This window comes from Lolium rigidum, chromosome 4, assembly GCF_022539505.1.
Source record: "Lolium rigidum isolate FL_2022 chromosome 4, APGP_CSIRO_Lrig_0.1, whole genome shotgun sequence".
Classification (NCBI taxonomy): domain Eukaryota; kingdom Viridiplantae; phylum Streptophyta; class Magnoliopsida; order Poales; family Poaceae; genus Lolium; species Lolium rigidum.
In genome coordinates, this window is record NC_061511.1 from 99,528,523 (window position 1) to 99,542,497 (window position 13,975).

Sequence of the window (13,975 nt, forward strand, 5' to 3'; positions counted from 1 at the left end):
GGCTGGTGCAGAACCAGTGCCACCCATGACTACTGGGCCAGGCCCAAAATAGACGGCAGCCCGGAATCGGAGCACCATCGTCCATCGTCCATCGTCCATCATCCAATCCGGCCGCGACTCGCGAGTCTTCCCTATCCCTTGAATCGGCCTCGCTTCCCTAGCACTCCCATCTTGCAGCGCCGCCGGCGGCCTTCTCTCTCTCTCTCTCCGTCGCACAGCGTGGCGCGCCGCCACCACCTTGTCTCTCTCTCCCGCATCGCCGCCCTCCCTCAGCTCGCGCTCCGTCCGCCGTTGACCAACAGTCCCCGGGGCCGGCTCCTCCTCCACCCCTACCGCAACGCTAGGGTTTTGTCCGCCCCCGCATCCACCGTCGCCGCCGCCCGATCGCCCATGGAGCAGTCGACGGAGTGGTCGTCCGGCCGGGTCCGGTCGACCTTCATCGACTTCTTCAAATCCAAGTTGCACACGGCCTGGCCGTCCAGCCCGGTCGTGCCCGTCGACGACCCCACGCTGCTCTTCGCCAACGCCGGGATGAACCAGTTCAAGCCCGTCTTCCTCGGCACCGCCGCCCCGGACTCGCAGCTCGGCCGCCTGCAGCGCGCCTGCAACACCCAGAAGTGCATCCGCGCAGGCGGCAAGCACAACGACCTCGACGACGTTGGCAAGGACACATACCACCACACCTTCTTCGAGATGCTCGGGAACTGGTCATTCGGAGACTACTTCAAGGAGGAGGCCATCGGATATGCATGGGAGCTCCTCACCCAGGTATCGGATTCTTCACTTCCTACCCGTCTCGATCCCCACTTTGCACATACCTACCACTGTACTCCACGGATCTGGTATGAGGTTAAAAGCATAGATGTCACTGATTTCAATAATTGGTCACTTTCCTACTACCTACTGATTTCTATTTCATGTATACAGGTGTACAAACTACCCACTGATAGAATTTACGCAACCTACTTTGGTGGTGATGAGAAAGCTGGTCTTGCTCCCGATTCTGAGTCGAAAAATATATGGTTGAAGTATCTACCGATTGAAAGAGTATTGCCTTTTGGTTGCAAGGTATAGTGGATGTGCTTGGTTTGTTGGTCAAAAATCTTCAAATTTAGGACATTATGGTGTATTGGTTTAACTTTATTTATTTCTGTTGGAGCTATACTTATTGTCTAAATGTCCTTGTTAACGAAACTATACATTGTATTATTTGAGCAGGATAACTTCTGGGAGATGGGCGACACTGGTCCGTGTGGCCCATGCACAGAGATTCATTTTGATCGCATTGGCAACCGTGATGCAGCTTCATTAGTGAATAATGATGATCCTACATGTATTGAAATATGGAATCTTGTGTTCATCCAGGTTAACATGATATTTCTTAAAAAACTTATTTCTGTAGAGATTGTTGAGCTTTTTACTTCCAATACATGGGTAGTTACTATCTTTTATTTGTACACTTCCTTTTGCTTGTTTATTCATTTGGTGTACTGACGTATTGCCTTTTTTTAATACCAGTTCAATAGGGAATCGGATGGTACTTTGAGGACCTTGCCAGCAAAACATGTTGACACAGGAATGGGCTTTGAGCGTTTAACTTCCATCCTTCAGAACAAAATGAGCAATTACGACACAGACGTATTCATGCCATTATTTGAGGCCATCCACAATGTATGTTGTCTAGACGTACACTTGCAGCTTCTTTTATGCTTGTGACATTTAAACTGTAATTTGTTGCAGTCATTAACGGTTTCCTGAAGTAAATTGTATTCATTGTTAATCTGATATGGCTTTTAATGCTTGTAGTTGGCTGAAGGTCGCATTCAACCATACTCTGGTAAAGTAGGCCCTGATGATGTTGGTAAAGTCGATATGGCATATAGAGTTGTTGCAGATCACATAAGAACCCTTTCTTTTGCTATCGCTGATGGTTCTCAGCCTGGTGGGTTCATACTCTTTTTGTTGGTTATAATCGATTTACGATGGTTGGCATCCATTCAATAGGATGTTGTAGTGTGTCTGTCCGCAAGTTTATATAATCAGAATAGGGACCTAATTTGTTATAGGGTTTAGGGCCCTACTTTGTTATAGTCCTTGTCACAAGAAGTTATGTCTGAAATACCAATTTAACCTCGTGTCAACTGTTTTTCGCACAGGCGAAAGTATTGGTGCTATTGGTTCTGTGTTGGAATTTAATGATAGTTACCCTGTTCAAATTAAAATATGACAGGGAATGTTTTGAAAATGTGAGATAATATTATAATAGTCTAGAACTAGAATGCCATATAATATGAAGTCAATGGCTAATAATTCTCATGGTTAATGTTTATGGGGTAGATATTGCCACTTGGATTCATAAAGGTTGTTTGTGTTTACCAAGCTATTGTATTTTGTTTGCATTTACCATGTTTCAAGGCTTCTTCGTTTTCTATTTACTATGGTGTTTCCTTGTTCTAATATGAGTTGTTTTGTAGGAAATGAGGGAAGAGAGTATGTTCTAAGGCGCATACTTAGACGAGCTGTTCACTTTGGTCATCAAAAACTGACTGCAAAGAAAGGGTTTTTTAGCCTGTAAGAACAGTAATCTGCACGTGTGATCTCTGCACACTTTTATTACTGATATTTTTGCATTATCTTATGTTCACATGGAGTGCTAAAAATATGATGTGAGGCTTACTAGAATGACCGTAGATGTGTGGTCATGTGATTTTAGCTAATCTACTGCGAGATCTGTTCACCCTTTGAGCTTGGCTGGTTGCTTTTGTGCACAATGGCATTGTTCCTGTGATACCTTTTGCTTTGGGTTCATGTGTGCATTTGTGTTGCTAGTAAAGTAGTAATGGTTTATTTTAACAGACATTTGGTTCTGATTCAATGACAACCACAAAAAGGCATGGTCTACAAGGCTTTGTCCACCAATTTTTATGGGCATATATATAATACTTAGCATGACAAATCTAACCAATCATGTAGATATGTCCTGTCATTTTTTTTTCTTGATGCTGGCATCTGATTTGCCATTAATTTTTACCTCGCTTGTACAGCCTTGTACATGATTTTGTCCAAGCGATGGGCAATGTATTTCCTGAGCTCAAGGTCAACGAAAAGAAGATAAAAGATATAATTGAAGATGAAGAGGCAAGCTTTGAGAACACTCTGGCAAAGGTAATATTGGCTTCCAGTGTATTTGCATAACAGTACCACCAGTTTGGATCAAGTGATATTTGGTTAAGTAATTTCCTTCCGATCAATTCAGTCTTTGCGCACAGTTAACCAGTGTTTTCATGCTTTATCCTTCTGAACAAGTGGTTGCCTCGAAGTAATTTATCTAGTCTGTTATGAGATGGCCTGTTTTTCTGTTCTTGTTGTTGAGTGTTGTGGGGGGGGGGGGGGGGGTCCCAGTTGATACCTTGCATCTTTTGTACCATGTTTTATTTCTGTGAAACTGCTACACGTAGGGGCGTTTTTCAGGCAATACATTAAATATGAACATATCAAGGGTAATTTCAATCTTGGACAATCGAATTTGATTAAGACAGCATAGCTAACTTCAATTACTCCCCCCGATTCATATTACTTGTTGCTAGTATGGATGTATCTAGAACTAAAATATGTCTAGATACATCCATATTAGAGACAATTAGTATGGATCAGAGGGAGTACACAAATTAGCATCCACAATAAATTGTCTCACCTTATTATGATATGACCAATAGTTATGGAATATATCTAGTTTGTACCATTGAAATTTGATTTGTATCACCATAATTTTGTTATTCTGAGGGTGGTTCCTACTAGGCGCCTTGCCATTATGTTTCATATATAAAAACAGAGACTAAGATAGCTCAAGTTGCAGTTTAATGACCACTTATTTCTTATAACCATTATATTATATATTGTCTTTTCTCATTGCTATTCAGCCAGTTAAAGAGTTCTACTCTTGGTGTATTTTCAGGGGTATGAGAGATTTAAGAAAGCTGCAGATGCTGTCAAGGAGAATGGCGGGACAGTAATTAGTGGCCAGGCAAGTATTTTTGCCTTTTTGGTTTGAATTATCACCATTTAATTGGTTTATTATCTGAGCATGTGTTGTGTTATGCCATGGGACAACAACAACAAAGCCCTTTGTCGCAAGCAACTTAGGTTAGGCTAGATATGAAAGCCAACTGAAACACATGTGAAACCAAAATGGGAAGGAGAGAAAAATAGGTAAGCAAAGTACAAAAGAGTAAATTATGATTCTGGCACATGGATTAACGACTTCCATGCGTACTATGGGTGCGTTTGGTTCTAAGCCGACGCCGGCCTTACCGAAAAATTGGTGCATGAGTGGTATCTGGCTGGCGTTTGGTTGGCTCCCAAAAAATCGGCACGCCCATGCGTCACAGTGTAAATTTTTGCCAATCGTGGGCGAAGTGTGGGCGTGCGAATCGTTCGCCAAAATTTTGGTCACGCCAAATATTTGGTGGGGCTTACCTGGGCGTAAACCAAACACACCCTATGCGACACGGTGCTATCCAACTAGGGATTAGTGCTATCTTGGTTAGTGGTATCCATGAGCATCATATATGTTCATTGACTAGACGTCAACAAAATGCTTGCTATCTGGGCGTTATTCTGTCTGTATTTGGGACTACTTTTAATATATCTGCATATGTATCTATACAGTGATTTCTGAATCTGTGGTAGAAATCATGGTTTAGGATATGGCTCGAGTGCCCCTATCTGCTCTGATCGCACCCTTATTGGTGGTTAGATGAGGGCAAGCCCTCTACCCTCGATCCTCAGAGCCATACCCAGCCATTCACCATATCAATTTGGTGCTCCTTCATCTGTACCAAGCAAACAATTCTTGGAACGAAGTTATTTGCAGGTTGGGTACAGTTCTTAAGATTCGAGGTAGAGGGCCTTTGAACTCATGTAAGCACCGAGGTTGCTCTTTCTACTGTTGTGGATAGGCTCTGAGGCTTTTTGAGAAAGTAGGTGGAGACTATAGAGAGATTTCCGATTAGTAATTGCTTAGTGAGAATATACACAATTACTGTTGTTATATAACACTAACAGTAGACGAGAATTTCGTGGTTATATGGCAGGTATGCGAAAATTCTGTGGTTGTGTAACCAGTTGACGAAAATGATGTGCTTGTATATCCAACAGCTTAACAAGAAAATCGATTGCAAATACTCCCTCCGTCCCACGAAACATGTGGAAGGTTTATTAAAATTTAGAGGTATCTAGACACTAAATAGTACTGGAGTAATAGATACATTCAATTTTTTATAAACCTTCCGCATGTTTCCTGGGATGGAGGGAGTAATATACTAAAGATAAAATCGTCTTGAATGTAATTAGGACATCTTTCACCTTTTATCCTGTGTACTAATTAAAACACAGCTTGTGGATGGACCATTTCCTCCTTAGCTGCACGGCAGAACGATTCTACCATCATATCAAACTTACTGCAGTTTGTGCCTTTGTCGCACCTGAAAGTCATGGCGGAAGTGAACAAAATTCTGTTATTTACCTAGATCAGTAGTTCGAGTCGCGGTCTCCTCACATTGTACTTCGTGAGGGTAAGGCTTGCCACTAACACCTTCCCCAGACCCCGCACAGTGCGGGAGCTCTTAGCACTGGGTACGTCGACCTAGATCAGTAGTTAAGCTTTTGACGCACAAAAAATGCATTTATTTTGTAGTACAACGGAACTGAATTGATGTTTCTTTCTTGATTGCTACTTAAATATGACATCTGAAATAAGTAAGAAAGGAAGGCACCTTATGTTAGATTAGCCTCCTTTGGCAGATATAGGTGTAGTTTTTCTGCGCATTCTTGGATGTGTAGCTTTCTCTTTCTAATTTCTGTTCATTCCTTCCTATCTGAGAAACATGCCAGAACTCAGGACTAACTGACTAAGTATTTGGAGAACTTGATCATATTCTCTACAGTGTAATGTGGAATAATTCTTTTCCACTCTTTCTTATTTTAAGAGCGGGAATTCACTATGTAGAAACATGCCTCTTAGATCATGTTTCACTCCTGTTTATCAATGTTATGTTACATACTGCTAAACTTCTGTACTCCCTCCGGGTTCAAAATAATTGCCCAGAAATAGATGTATCTAGACATGTTTTAGTGTGTAGATACATCCATTTTCTGGGCAATTATTTTGAACCGGAGGGAGTAGTAATATTCCTACCTTCTTGTATCACCAATGTTATTTGTTGTTTCAGGATGCATTTATTCTCTGGGACACCTATGGATATCCCATTGATTTGACTGAGGTTTGTTCTTCACTAGTTTTCATTAGTAAATTTAATCAAATTAATTTGACAATTGTATGCTTTTCATTTTTATGTCGTTAAATTTAGTAGACCTTTATTGTCCATTTATCTTGTATCATTTTTTATTCCAATCTCATAGGTCATGGCAGTTGACATTGGGCTGGCTGTGGACATGGACGGGTTTAATGTCTCTATGGAAGAAGCAAGGCAGAAGGCTAGGAGTGCTCGCTACAAGGTTGTATTTTATTTGTCCTTAAATATAAAACAAAACTTAATTCACTCCTGGTGGTCTTTAATGCAATCCAAGTATTCTTCCTGTTTATTGCTCAATAATGTTGTATTTAACTAAACGGATCATCTCTTTAATGCTACTGCTTTTCAGTCGATTGGGAAGCTTTTTATACTTATCTGTTATGTTTTTGTTTTACTTTTTATATATTTTTTCAGGCTGGGGAAAAATCTATTATCCTGGATGCTAATGCTACGTCACAACTGCGCAACCAAGGGCTTGCAAGCACAGATGATAGCCCGAAGTTCGAACACAAGGTTAGATTGTTTATTTGTGGATTGGCTATATCATACTTGTTCATTTCAATATTCAGTGCCTATTTGGGATTGCGGGGATTCATATCTAATTTCATTCTAATTGGTTAACACCTTAGTAGTGAATATACCTTGTACTGTCCACATTTTGCATTGCGATTAAACACTTATTGTGGTCGACATACGTAAAATGTTTTTTTGCAGGAACATAGCAGCGTGGTGAAGGCTATCTATAATGGCTCAGAGTTCATAGCCGCCACATCTGGCGATGAGGACTTTGGTCTTGTGTTGGAAAGTACAAGTTTCTATGCGGAACAGGGTGGTCAGGTACAACTTCACTTCACATGGTGCAATTGTTTAAATGGTTGAAAGAAACATATCAAGTGCAATCACCTCTCGAGGTGCAATCATGCAATAAATTTCAGTGTACCTACTGAATAAGCATCACATCTCATATTTTTTACTTCAATAAGTAGCCTATGGAGTGATACGGCAACGTTGAAAAGTTGAAACTCACCCAAAACGTGTTTGAAGAACAATTGCATAAATCCCAGATCACAACCAAAGTTGGATTTCCAATACTTCTCGTAGTGCTTCAAGATTTGTGCAACTCCAACCCCCTTAAGGGTTTAAGTATGATCCAGACATTGTTTGCAGCCCTGAAGATTGATTGTAGCACTTGGTAACTCCCGTTAGATGAAATCTGTTTGTTATCCTGTGTTGTTTCTTACATCATCATAATAATCTGCAGCACTCAGAGATAAACGGTTGGAGTATTTTATTTGACATTCAACCATTTTAAATACCACATTGTTGTCATATCCAATCTCCTCTGTGAGGAAGATAGTATGCTTTGGCAGCTTCGTAGTTGTCCATACAATATAGCTGCTTTGAGTTTTACAGTCAAAATTTGACAAGTTAATTCATGTTTATCGCACAACAAACATTGCAATTTGTTTAAACATCCATGGAGGTTTACTCTTTGTAATTTGAAGTCACAGTTGTTCCATGCATCGCATGATTTGACATGGCATATGTTTTTTCTGTATCAGATTTATGACACTGGGAGTATTGATGGGCCATCTGGATCTTTCACTGTGAATAACGTCCAAGTGTTTGCTGGCTATGTTCTGCATATTGGTTCATTTACGGAAGGGTCCGAGGCATTATCTGTGGGTGATGTTGTGAAATGCAAGGTAAAATTCTCTGCTGATAATTTTCTATACTGAATCAGTTAACCTGTGACATTTGCTAAATTGCGTTGCAATATTTTTCTTACTCTTGTAGGTTGATTACACTCGGCGTACGCTCATTGCTCCAAACCATACCTGTACCCATATGCTGAACTTCGCTCTAAGGGTATGGTTTTAAGCCTGTTCGATTTTACGACGTTCTTCTTTTTTGCACTCTTGATTGTTTGGCTATTGTAAACACAGGAAGTACTTGGTGACCATATTGATCAGAAAGGTTCCATTGTTCTTCCAGAGAAGCTGAGATTTGATTTCTCCCATGGTATGCTATTATTCTTCGTATTGCAGCTGCATGATGTTTTTCTTCAGCTTGTCAACTCAATTGTTAGTACATAAACAGGTAAACCTGTTCAGCCTGAAGATCTTAGAAAAATCGAGTATATTGTGAACCAACAAATAAAGGATGAGTTGGAGGTATCTGCACAAGAAATAAAATTGGCTGATGCAAAGCGCATAAATGGTCTGAGAGCTGTGTTTGGGGAGGTGTGTTCTCTTACTCAGCTTGACATACCATCTTCTCATGTCTCGCTTGCCTACCCCGTTGTTTCACACAAATCTTGTTACAAATGGACTTTGTAGATCTACCCTGATCCTGTAAGAGTTGTATCAATTGGTCGCAAAGTGGGAGATCTGCTTGCAAATCCTGAAAGCAAAGAATGGTTATCCATATCAACTGAGCTGTGTGGAGGTAATTTACTATTTGGTTCTATGTAATTCTACATTTTATGCAGTTGTGTCATCTAAGCATTGTGTATCAGGTACACACATTTCAAACACTAGAGATGCTGCCGCATTTGCCCTCATATCTGAGGAGGGTATCGCGAAAGGTGTTCGAAGGATAACAGCTGTTACTGCTGAATGTGCCTCCCAGGCTATGAAATTAGCATCATCAATAGACACTGATATCAATGAAACATCTAAATTGGACGGAGTCTTGTTGGAAAAGGTACTGAACTTTTCCTTTATTAAAATGCTTGGTTGAAATACTCTGCTAAGTTTGATATCACTAAAGTTATTGTGCTTTTTGTTATTTTCTTATAAATACTGTGTCATTAGCCTTTATGTGTATATCAGCAAATGCTATAATTTATACTTCGAACCCATTTCTTGTTAATATGCTTTGTATTAGATCACGTCTAAGAATGATTTTCGTGATGTTTATTTATCAGAGAATTGGTTCCATCAAGAGTACGCTGGATGCAGCTGCTATCCCAGCTGCAAGAAAAGCTGATCTAAGAGGCAAGGTCTCAAAGTTGGAGGTCTGTGAATATTTCTGTTCATCTGTCACAATTTCTGAAAGAGAACAAGTGTCCTATTCTTGTCGTCGATAAATTTGAAGCTGATTATAGCTATTGCCTATACCAGGATCAACTTAGGAAGGCCAAGAAGAAAATCGGTGAAGAAAACATCCAAAAGGCTGTGAAGACTGCGGTAGATGCTGCAGAAGCTGCTCTTTCTGAAGGAAAACACTTTTGTGTTACTCACGTCGATGTGGGTCTTGATGCCACTGCTGTCCGGGAAGCTGTTGTCAAAGCTATGAACCGTTTCAAGGTTGATACCACAGTCCAATCCTGTTTAAAATTATTTACATCGTCTAGAAAGAACTATAGATTCAGCATACTTTCCAACTTTGTCCAGCAATTATTTTTGTTTGAATTACAAAGGTTGAATTTTTAGTTCTGTCCATCTTTGGATGTGCTGCTGACCTAATCTGTTTGACTTCTCTAGAGTTTGCCTATAATGCTGTTCAGCACAGACGAGGCGTCAAACAAGGCTGTTATTTACGCTGGTGTACCTCCGGAGGCACCCAGTGGCTTCAATGTGTTGGAGTGGCTTACACCTTCAATTGCACCACTTAAAGGAAGAGGAGGTGGCGGCAAGAATGGTCTTGCCCAGGGCCAGGTGAGCCACTACTTTATCTTTAAGAAAATTGTATTTGGTCAAAGCCTACCAATTATCATCACTTAAAATCTGTGAATTCTGCAATGCAGGGAAGTGATGCGTCTCAGCTCAAGGAGGCCATGGAGCTTGCTACCCAGATAGCTAAAATGAAGCTGAGCTGAATTGTTGAGCCCGATCTTCCTATAGCCAGCTTATGTGGCTGCCAATGGTGCCTCTCTGGTGTTTACTTTTGCTATTAGCAGGAGTTCTGATACATGAACACGAAATTAATCATTAAATGGACCAGGAGTGTCTATTTCACTTGTACCGTACCATTTGGATAGCAAATGATATGAATATACTTGCACCGTACTTGACGGTGTTTAAGGTTGTATTACAGTTTGGTATACAATCTTTTTTCCACTATGTTATTGTCATGTTTATCCTTGCTTGCTGCCAGAATACCCAGAACTTGGTACCCATGTATTTTATCTTCTTCTCATGAAAATGGGTAATCCAAAGGCTAAATTCATTATTCAAACAACTAGTTCAACACACAATTTGAAGGATAAAGTTATAAATACATAGTCTAGGCCACAATGTTTTAGTTTGAACATCATAGTTAGTCCAAGTCTGAGTCGATCTCTACAGGTTGGCTTGAAACCCACCTATCCGAAGTACTACCTCTGTTCACATTTGATCAAATCGGGACTACAGTGATTATTACTACATCTCTATTAAATAGGACCATAGGACCAGAGAGCGTGAAATACTACCTATCTCCATTTCAAGGAATAAGGCGTTCTCGTTTTACGAGCTTTTTGTTTGACCACGATGGAGGTGTTTCTTCCTTTGTCCTTGTTTGAAGAGCGACAAATATGCTGGTAACGGTGGCGGCGAGGGTGGATAGACAACGTTGTCCTCCTTGTCGGAGTCCTTGAGCATCAACACATCACTAGCTTGAAGGTCATATTTGAGTACCATAGGTTGGAGGCCCTCTCTGGAACCGCTCACTTCCCCCCTCCTTAGCTCTCACCCTTCTACAGTACCTTTGAGGGCTTCTGGCCGTTGACCGGGCCGCCGAGCAGCACTCCGCCAGAATAGCTGGCCAGAGTTGGTCTTGGATGGGCACCAGAGTAGTTTAGGGGTAGATCTCTTAGTTTCTTTGTGATTTTCAACTCTATGCCGCGTTCTAGGCGTATGCCCTGTAGTGGAGGTGGTGGCCTGGATCGCCGCCAGATCCATGACTTTGTAGGGCTGTTGCTGCTGCTGCTTGGGCTCCGATGGGTGGAGCAGAGTGGGAGGAGGAGCGGAGCCACCTTCTCCAATAACTTGGCGGCGGATCTCTGTTGGTGGATTCGAGGCCAAGAAGAGGATGTTCTCCCGGCCGGCCGTGGCGGCGAGGAGGAGAACAGAGAGTTCTTGATGAGCCTGGTTGATGCCCTTCTCTTGGCTGGCCTTAGAGGCGAGGGGGAGTTGGGATGCAGCTGGTGGCTCGTTGCTCCGACGAGATCCAGGTTAGTCCGGGTGTGTGGTCGGATGGGGTTGACCTGCAACCTTTCTCCATCTCTGTCTCGCCATGGAGGCGTTGTGAGAGGGGGAGATGGTGCGGTGATCTCCGGACAGCGTATGCGCTTGCCTACGGGGTGCTATGTCTTCGAGCTCAACCACGCACGAGCCGTCATGGCTTCTGCGATCTTCCGCCTTGAGGACTCCAGCGATAGGTGGCGGCGGCACCCAGGGACCCGATTGATTTTCTTCCTTTTGTCATAGGGTGCTTTTTGTTAATTTAGAGGGCCTTTCTTCAAATTATTGGTTTCTCAGGGCAAGAGATGTAAAAGGTCCTCTTTGTAATTTCTACCCGCCACGTGTGGAATGAATATTTCTCTGGGGCCTTCTAGACCCTGTCCTTGTGCAAAAAAAAGAAAACAAGAGTACCATAGGTTGGCGCTTGGTGGCTGGCTGGCATGCCCGGCCAGCCGACCTCATCCCTTCGTTGGGCCACTCGGCCTCATCCCTTCTGGGGATTTGTGAAAATAATCCTCACCAGACCTCAACTTTCTCGCTTATTTCTAAAACATATTTGGTACTGAAGTACTGGCCTAGTTAAATCCCCATTTTTTCTCTCCAAATTCTAGTGTATTTTTTCCCAATCTTCAATACTCTACCCTTATCTAGTGTATTGAAAATTAGTGTTTTATTAAAATTGGGTGAAAGTAGAGGTTTTACCTAATCCCCTAAGAAATTATTTCACTAATCCTCACAAAACCAGTAGTACCAAACAAGGCCTCATTGATCTCCTCGGGTAGGGCGGATCCTCTCAACTCCGGTGTGCGTACTCACTCGTATCAACCTTGAGCCCCACCAACTCATCTGCTCGGCAGAGAAGCGTGTTTGGAATGGATGTAATTTTTGTGTGGTCACATGTATTTATTTAGCTTGCACTAACTAAATATCGGGATTCGCACACAATTAATTTTTCTGCAGCAACGCTCCCACTCACTCATGCCTTCAAATGGTCGGCCTCGGCGTAGGTGTAGGCGGATGTGACAAACGGGAGTGTCCGTGATGATAGCATGACCCCACGTGGTTTACATACGTGTTGAGGGTGCCGCAAGAGCGACATCGCCGGAGCTCATGTCCTAACCGTCGTTCATCAAAGACTTCAAGTCCGACGCGTCGTGGTGGTGAGGTCGCGCATGCTTGAGATCGACGAGTGGAGCGGCCAAATAGGCGACATGGAGAACGGAGGCTGTTCGGTGGTGTGGGAGCTCGAGGGATACGGAGACGATGAGGAGTTGAGGACATGTGCAGGATGACGCGAATACAGTACACATCAACAATGAGGTGGTGGGCAATGAGGACAGGTGTGGTACGCCAATTCCGTGGGTGAACCGCCACGTGGGAGGCGGATCTGACGACTGGGAGGCTCGATCCCGGTCGGATTCAACCTTTCACGTACATAATCGAGCCAGGGGCGATGAAATCGATGGAGGGCGGCAAGGTTACCTGTCACTATTCCCCGCTCAGGCTTTCTTCAATTTTAAATTTTGTTGAGTTTTGAGTTTTGTCTAAATTTGGAAAACCCAAGCAACATGAGCGACTCACGGACATGAAAGGGACGTAGCGATTGGATTCCATCCGGCGTTAGGTGGGAAATAGGACGATGCGGGTGCGAGAAAGGGGGTCATGACTGTGGGCGTTGGCCTCTCTCGCACTAGCTTTTGACAAAATAAGTCTTTTACTGAGAATGCGCATATTTGGGTGTCCCAAATGTGCAACTAACCCCATGCCGCCCGAGAAGAAAGGTTACCCATGGGCCTTTGGATGTGTTCTTCTATTAAAAAAAGAACCCAGTTTCTAGGTATTGGGTGCAATATGGGTCTTCTCTTGAAGATGTTGTAAGGGCATCTCCAAAGCCAGGACCCTTCGTGTCCGCCTGGAGGGAAAGGCCCAATGCCATGACCCAATTCATGGCATGTCCATTTTTCTGTCCGCGGACATAATTCTCTAGTCCAATATTTTGTTGGGTTTGCATCCTTGTCCCCCCTGGCCCGCCAGTCGGTGACCCAACCACCATTCCACTCCACTCCCCTCTACCCTCTTCCGATGCGAACATCCCCATGTGCCCTAGAAATCCATGGTCGACATGCCTCCCACCACAACCACCCTTTGCCCTAGCCCCCGCACACTTGAAGAATCCCAAGGTTGAGCTCACGCCGGAGTAGAGGACCACGTAGAGCAGAAAGCAGGATGATCGGAGGACTAGGAAGACACAACGAAAGGTAGATCCGTCGTCGCCGCCGGTGCGGCAGTCCATGGACCAGCTATTGTCCATGCGATCCAAGGCCACCATGACCTTCCTCGTCGACCAGGATGCAGAACATGCCCTCCTCATGCTCAAATCAAACACGCTCACCGAAGCCTTGACCACCGAGAACACCATGGTGACGATCACGGGCTTTCCGGTGAGCCATCCACTTCTTACAAGGTCGCTCGCCGCCGCCTCATCATCGCTGA

At 43.2% G+C, this 13,975-nt stretch overlaps 1 protein-coding gene across 1 annotated transcript; it reads left to right on the top strand.

Annotated features, from left to right (window-relative positions):
• The first annotated feature begins 142 nt into the window (after window positions 1-142).
• LOC124649960 (alanine--tRNA ligase-like) lies at window positions 143-10,381 on the top strand. The gene is made up of 22 exons (XM_047189527.1): window positions 143-768; window positions 928-1,068; window positions 1,219-1,365; window positions 1,519-1,671; window positions 1,807-1,942; window positions 2,475-2,571; window positions 3,045-3,165; window positions 3,956-4,024; window positions 6,231-6,281; window positions 6,421-6,516; window positions 6,729-6,827; window positions 7,029-7,151; window positions 7,877-8,020; window positions 8,112-8,183; window positions 8,261-8,336; window positions 8,415-8,557; window positions 8,654-8,762; window positions 8,833-9,020; window positions 9,244-9,333; window positions 9,440-9,625; window positions 9,803-9,976; window positions 10,066-10,381. The coding sequence occupies exons 1-22, from the start codon at window positions 391-393 to the stop codon at window positions 10,135-10,137; spliced, it is 2,865 nt and encodes a 954-aa protein (XP_047045483.1). The 5' UTR covers window positions 143-390; the 3' UTR covers window positions 10,138-10,381.
• The last annotated feature ends 3,594 nt before the right edge of the window (window positions 10,382-13,975 follow it).

What these genes read in the sequence shown, in the direction of transcription:
- LOC124649960 (XM_047189527.1), top strand. Translation starts at nt 391, where the DNA reads ATGGAGCAGTCGACGGAGTGGTCGTCCGGCCGGGTCCGGTCGACCTTC. An exon ending in GGAATCTTGTGTTCATCCAG is followed by an intron (nt 1,366 to 1,518) that starts GTTAACATGATA and finishes TTTTAATACCAG; the next exon opens with TTCAATAGGGAATCGGATGG. An exon ending in ACGGAGTCTTGTTGGAAAAG is followed by an intron (nt 9,021 to 9,243) that starts GTACTGAACTTT and finishes TTTATTTATCAG; the next exon opens with AGAATTGGTTCCATCAAGAG.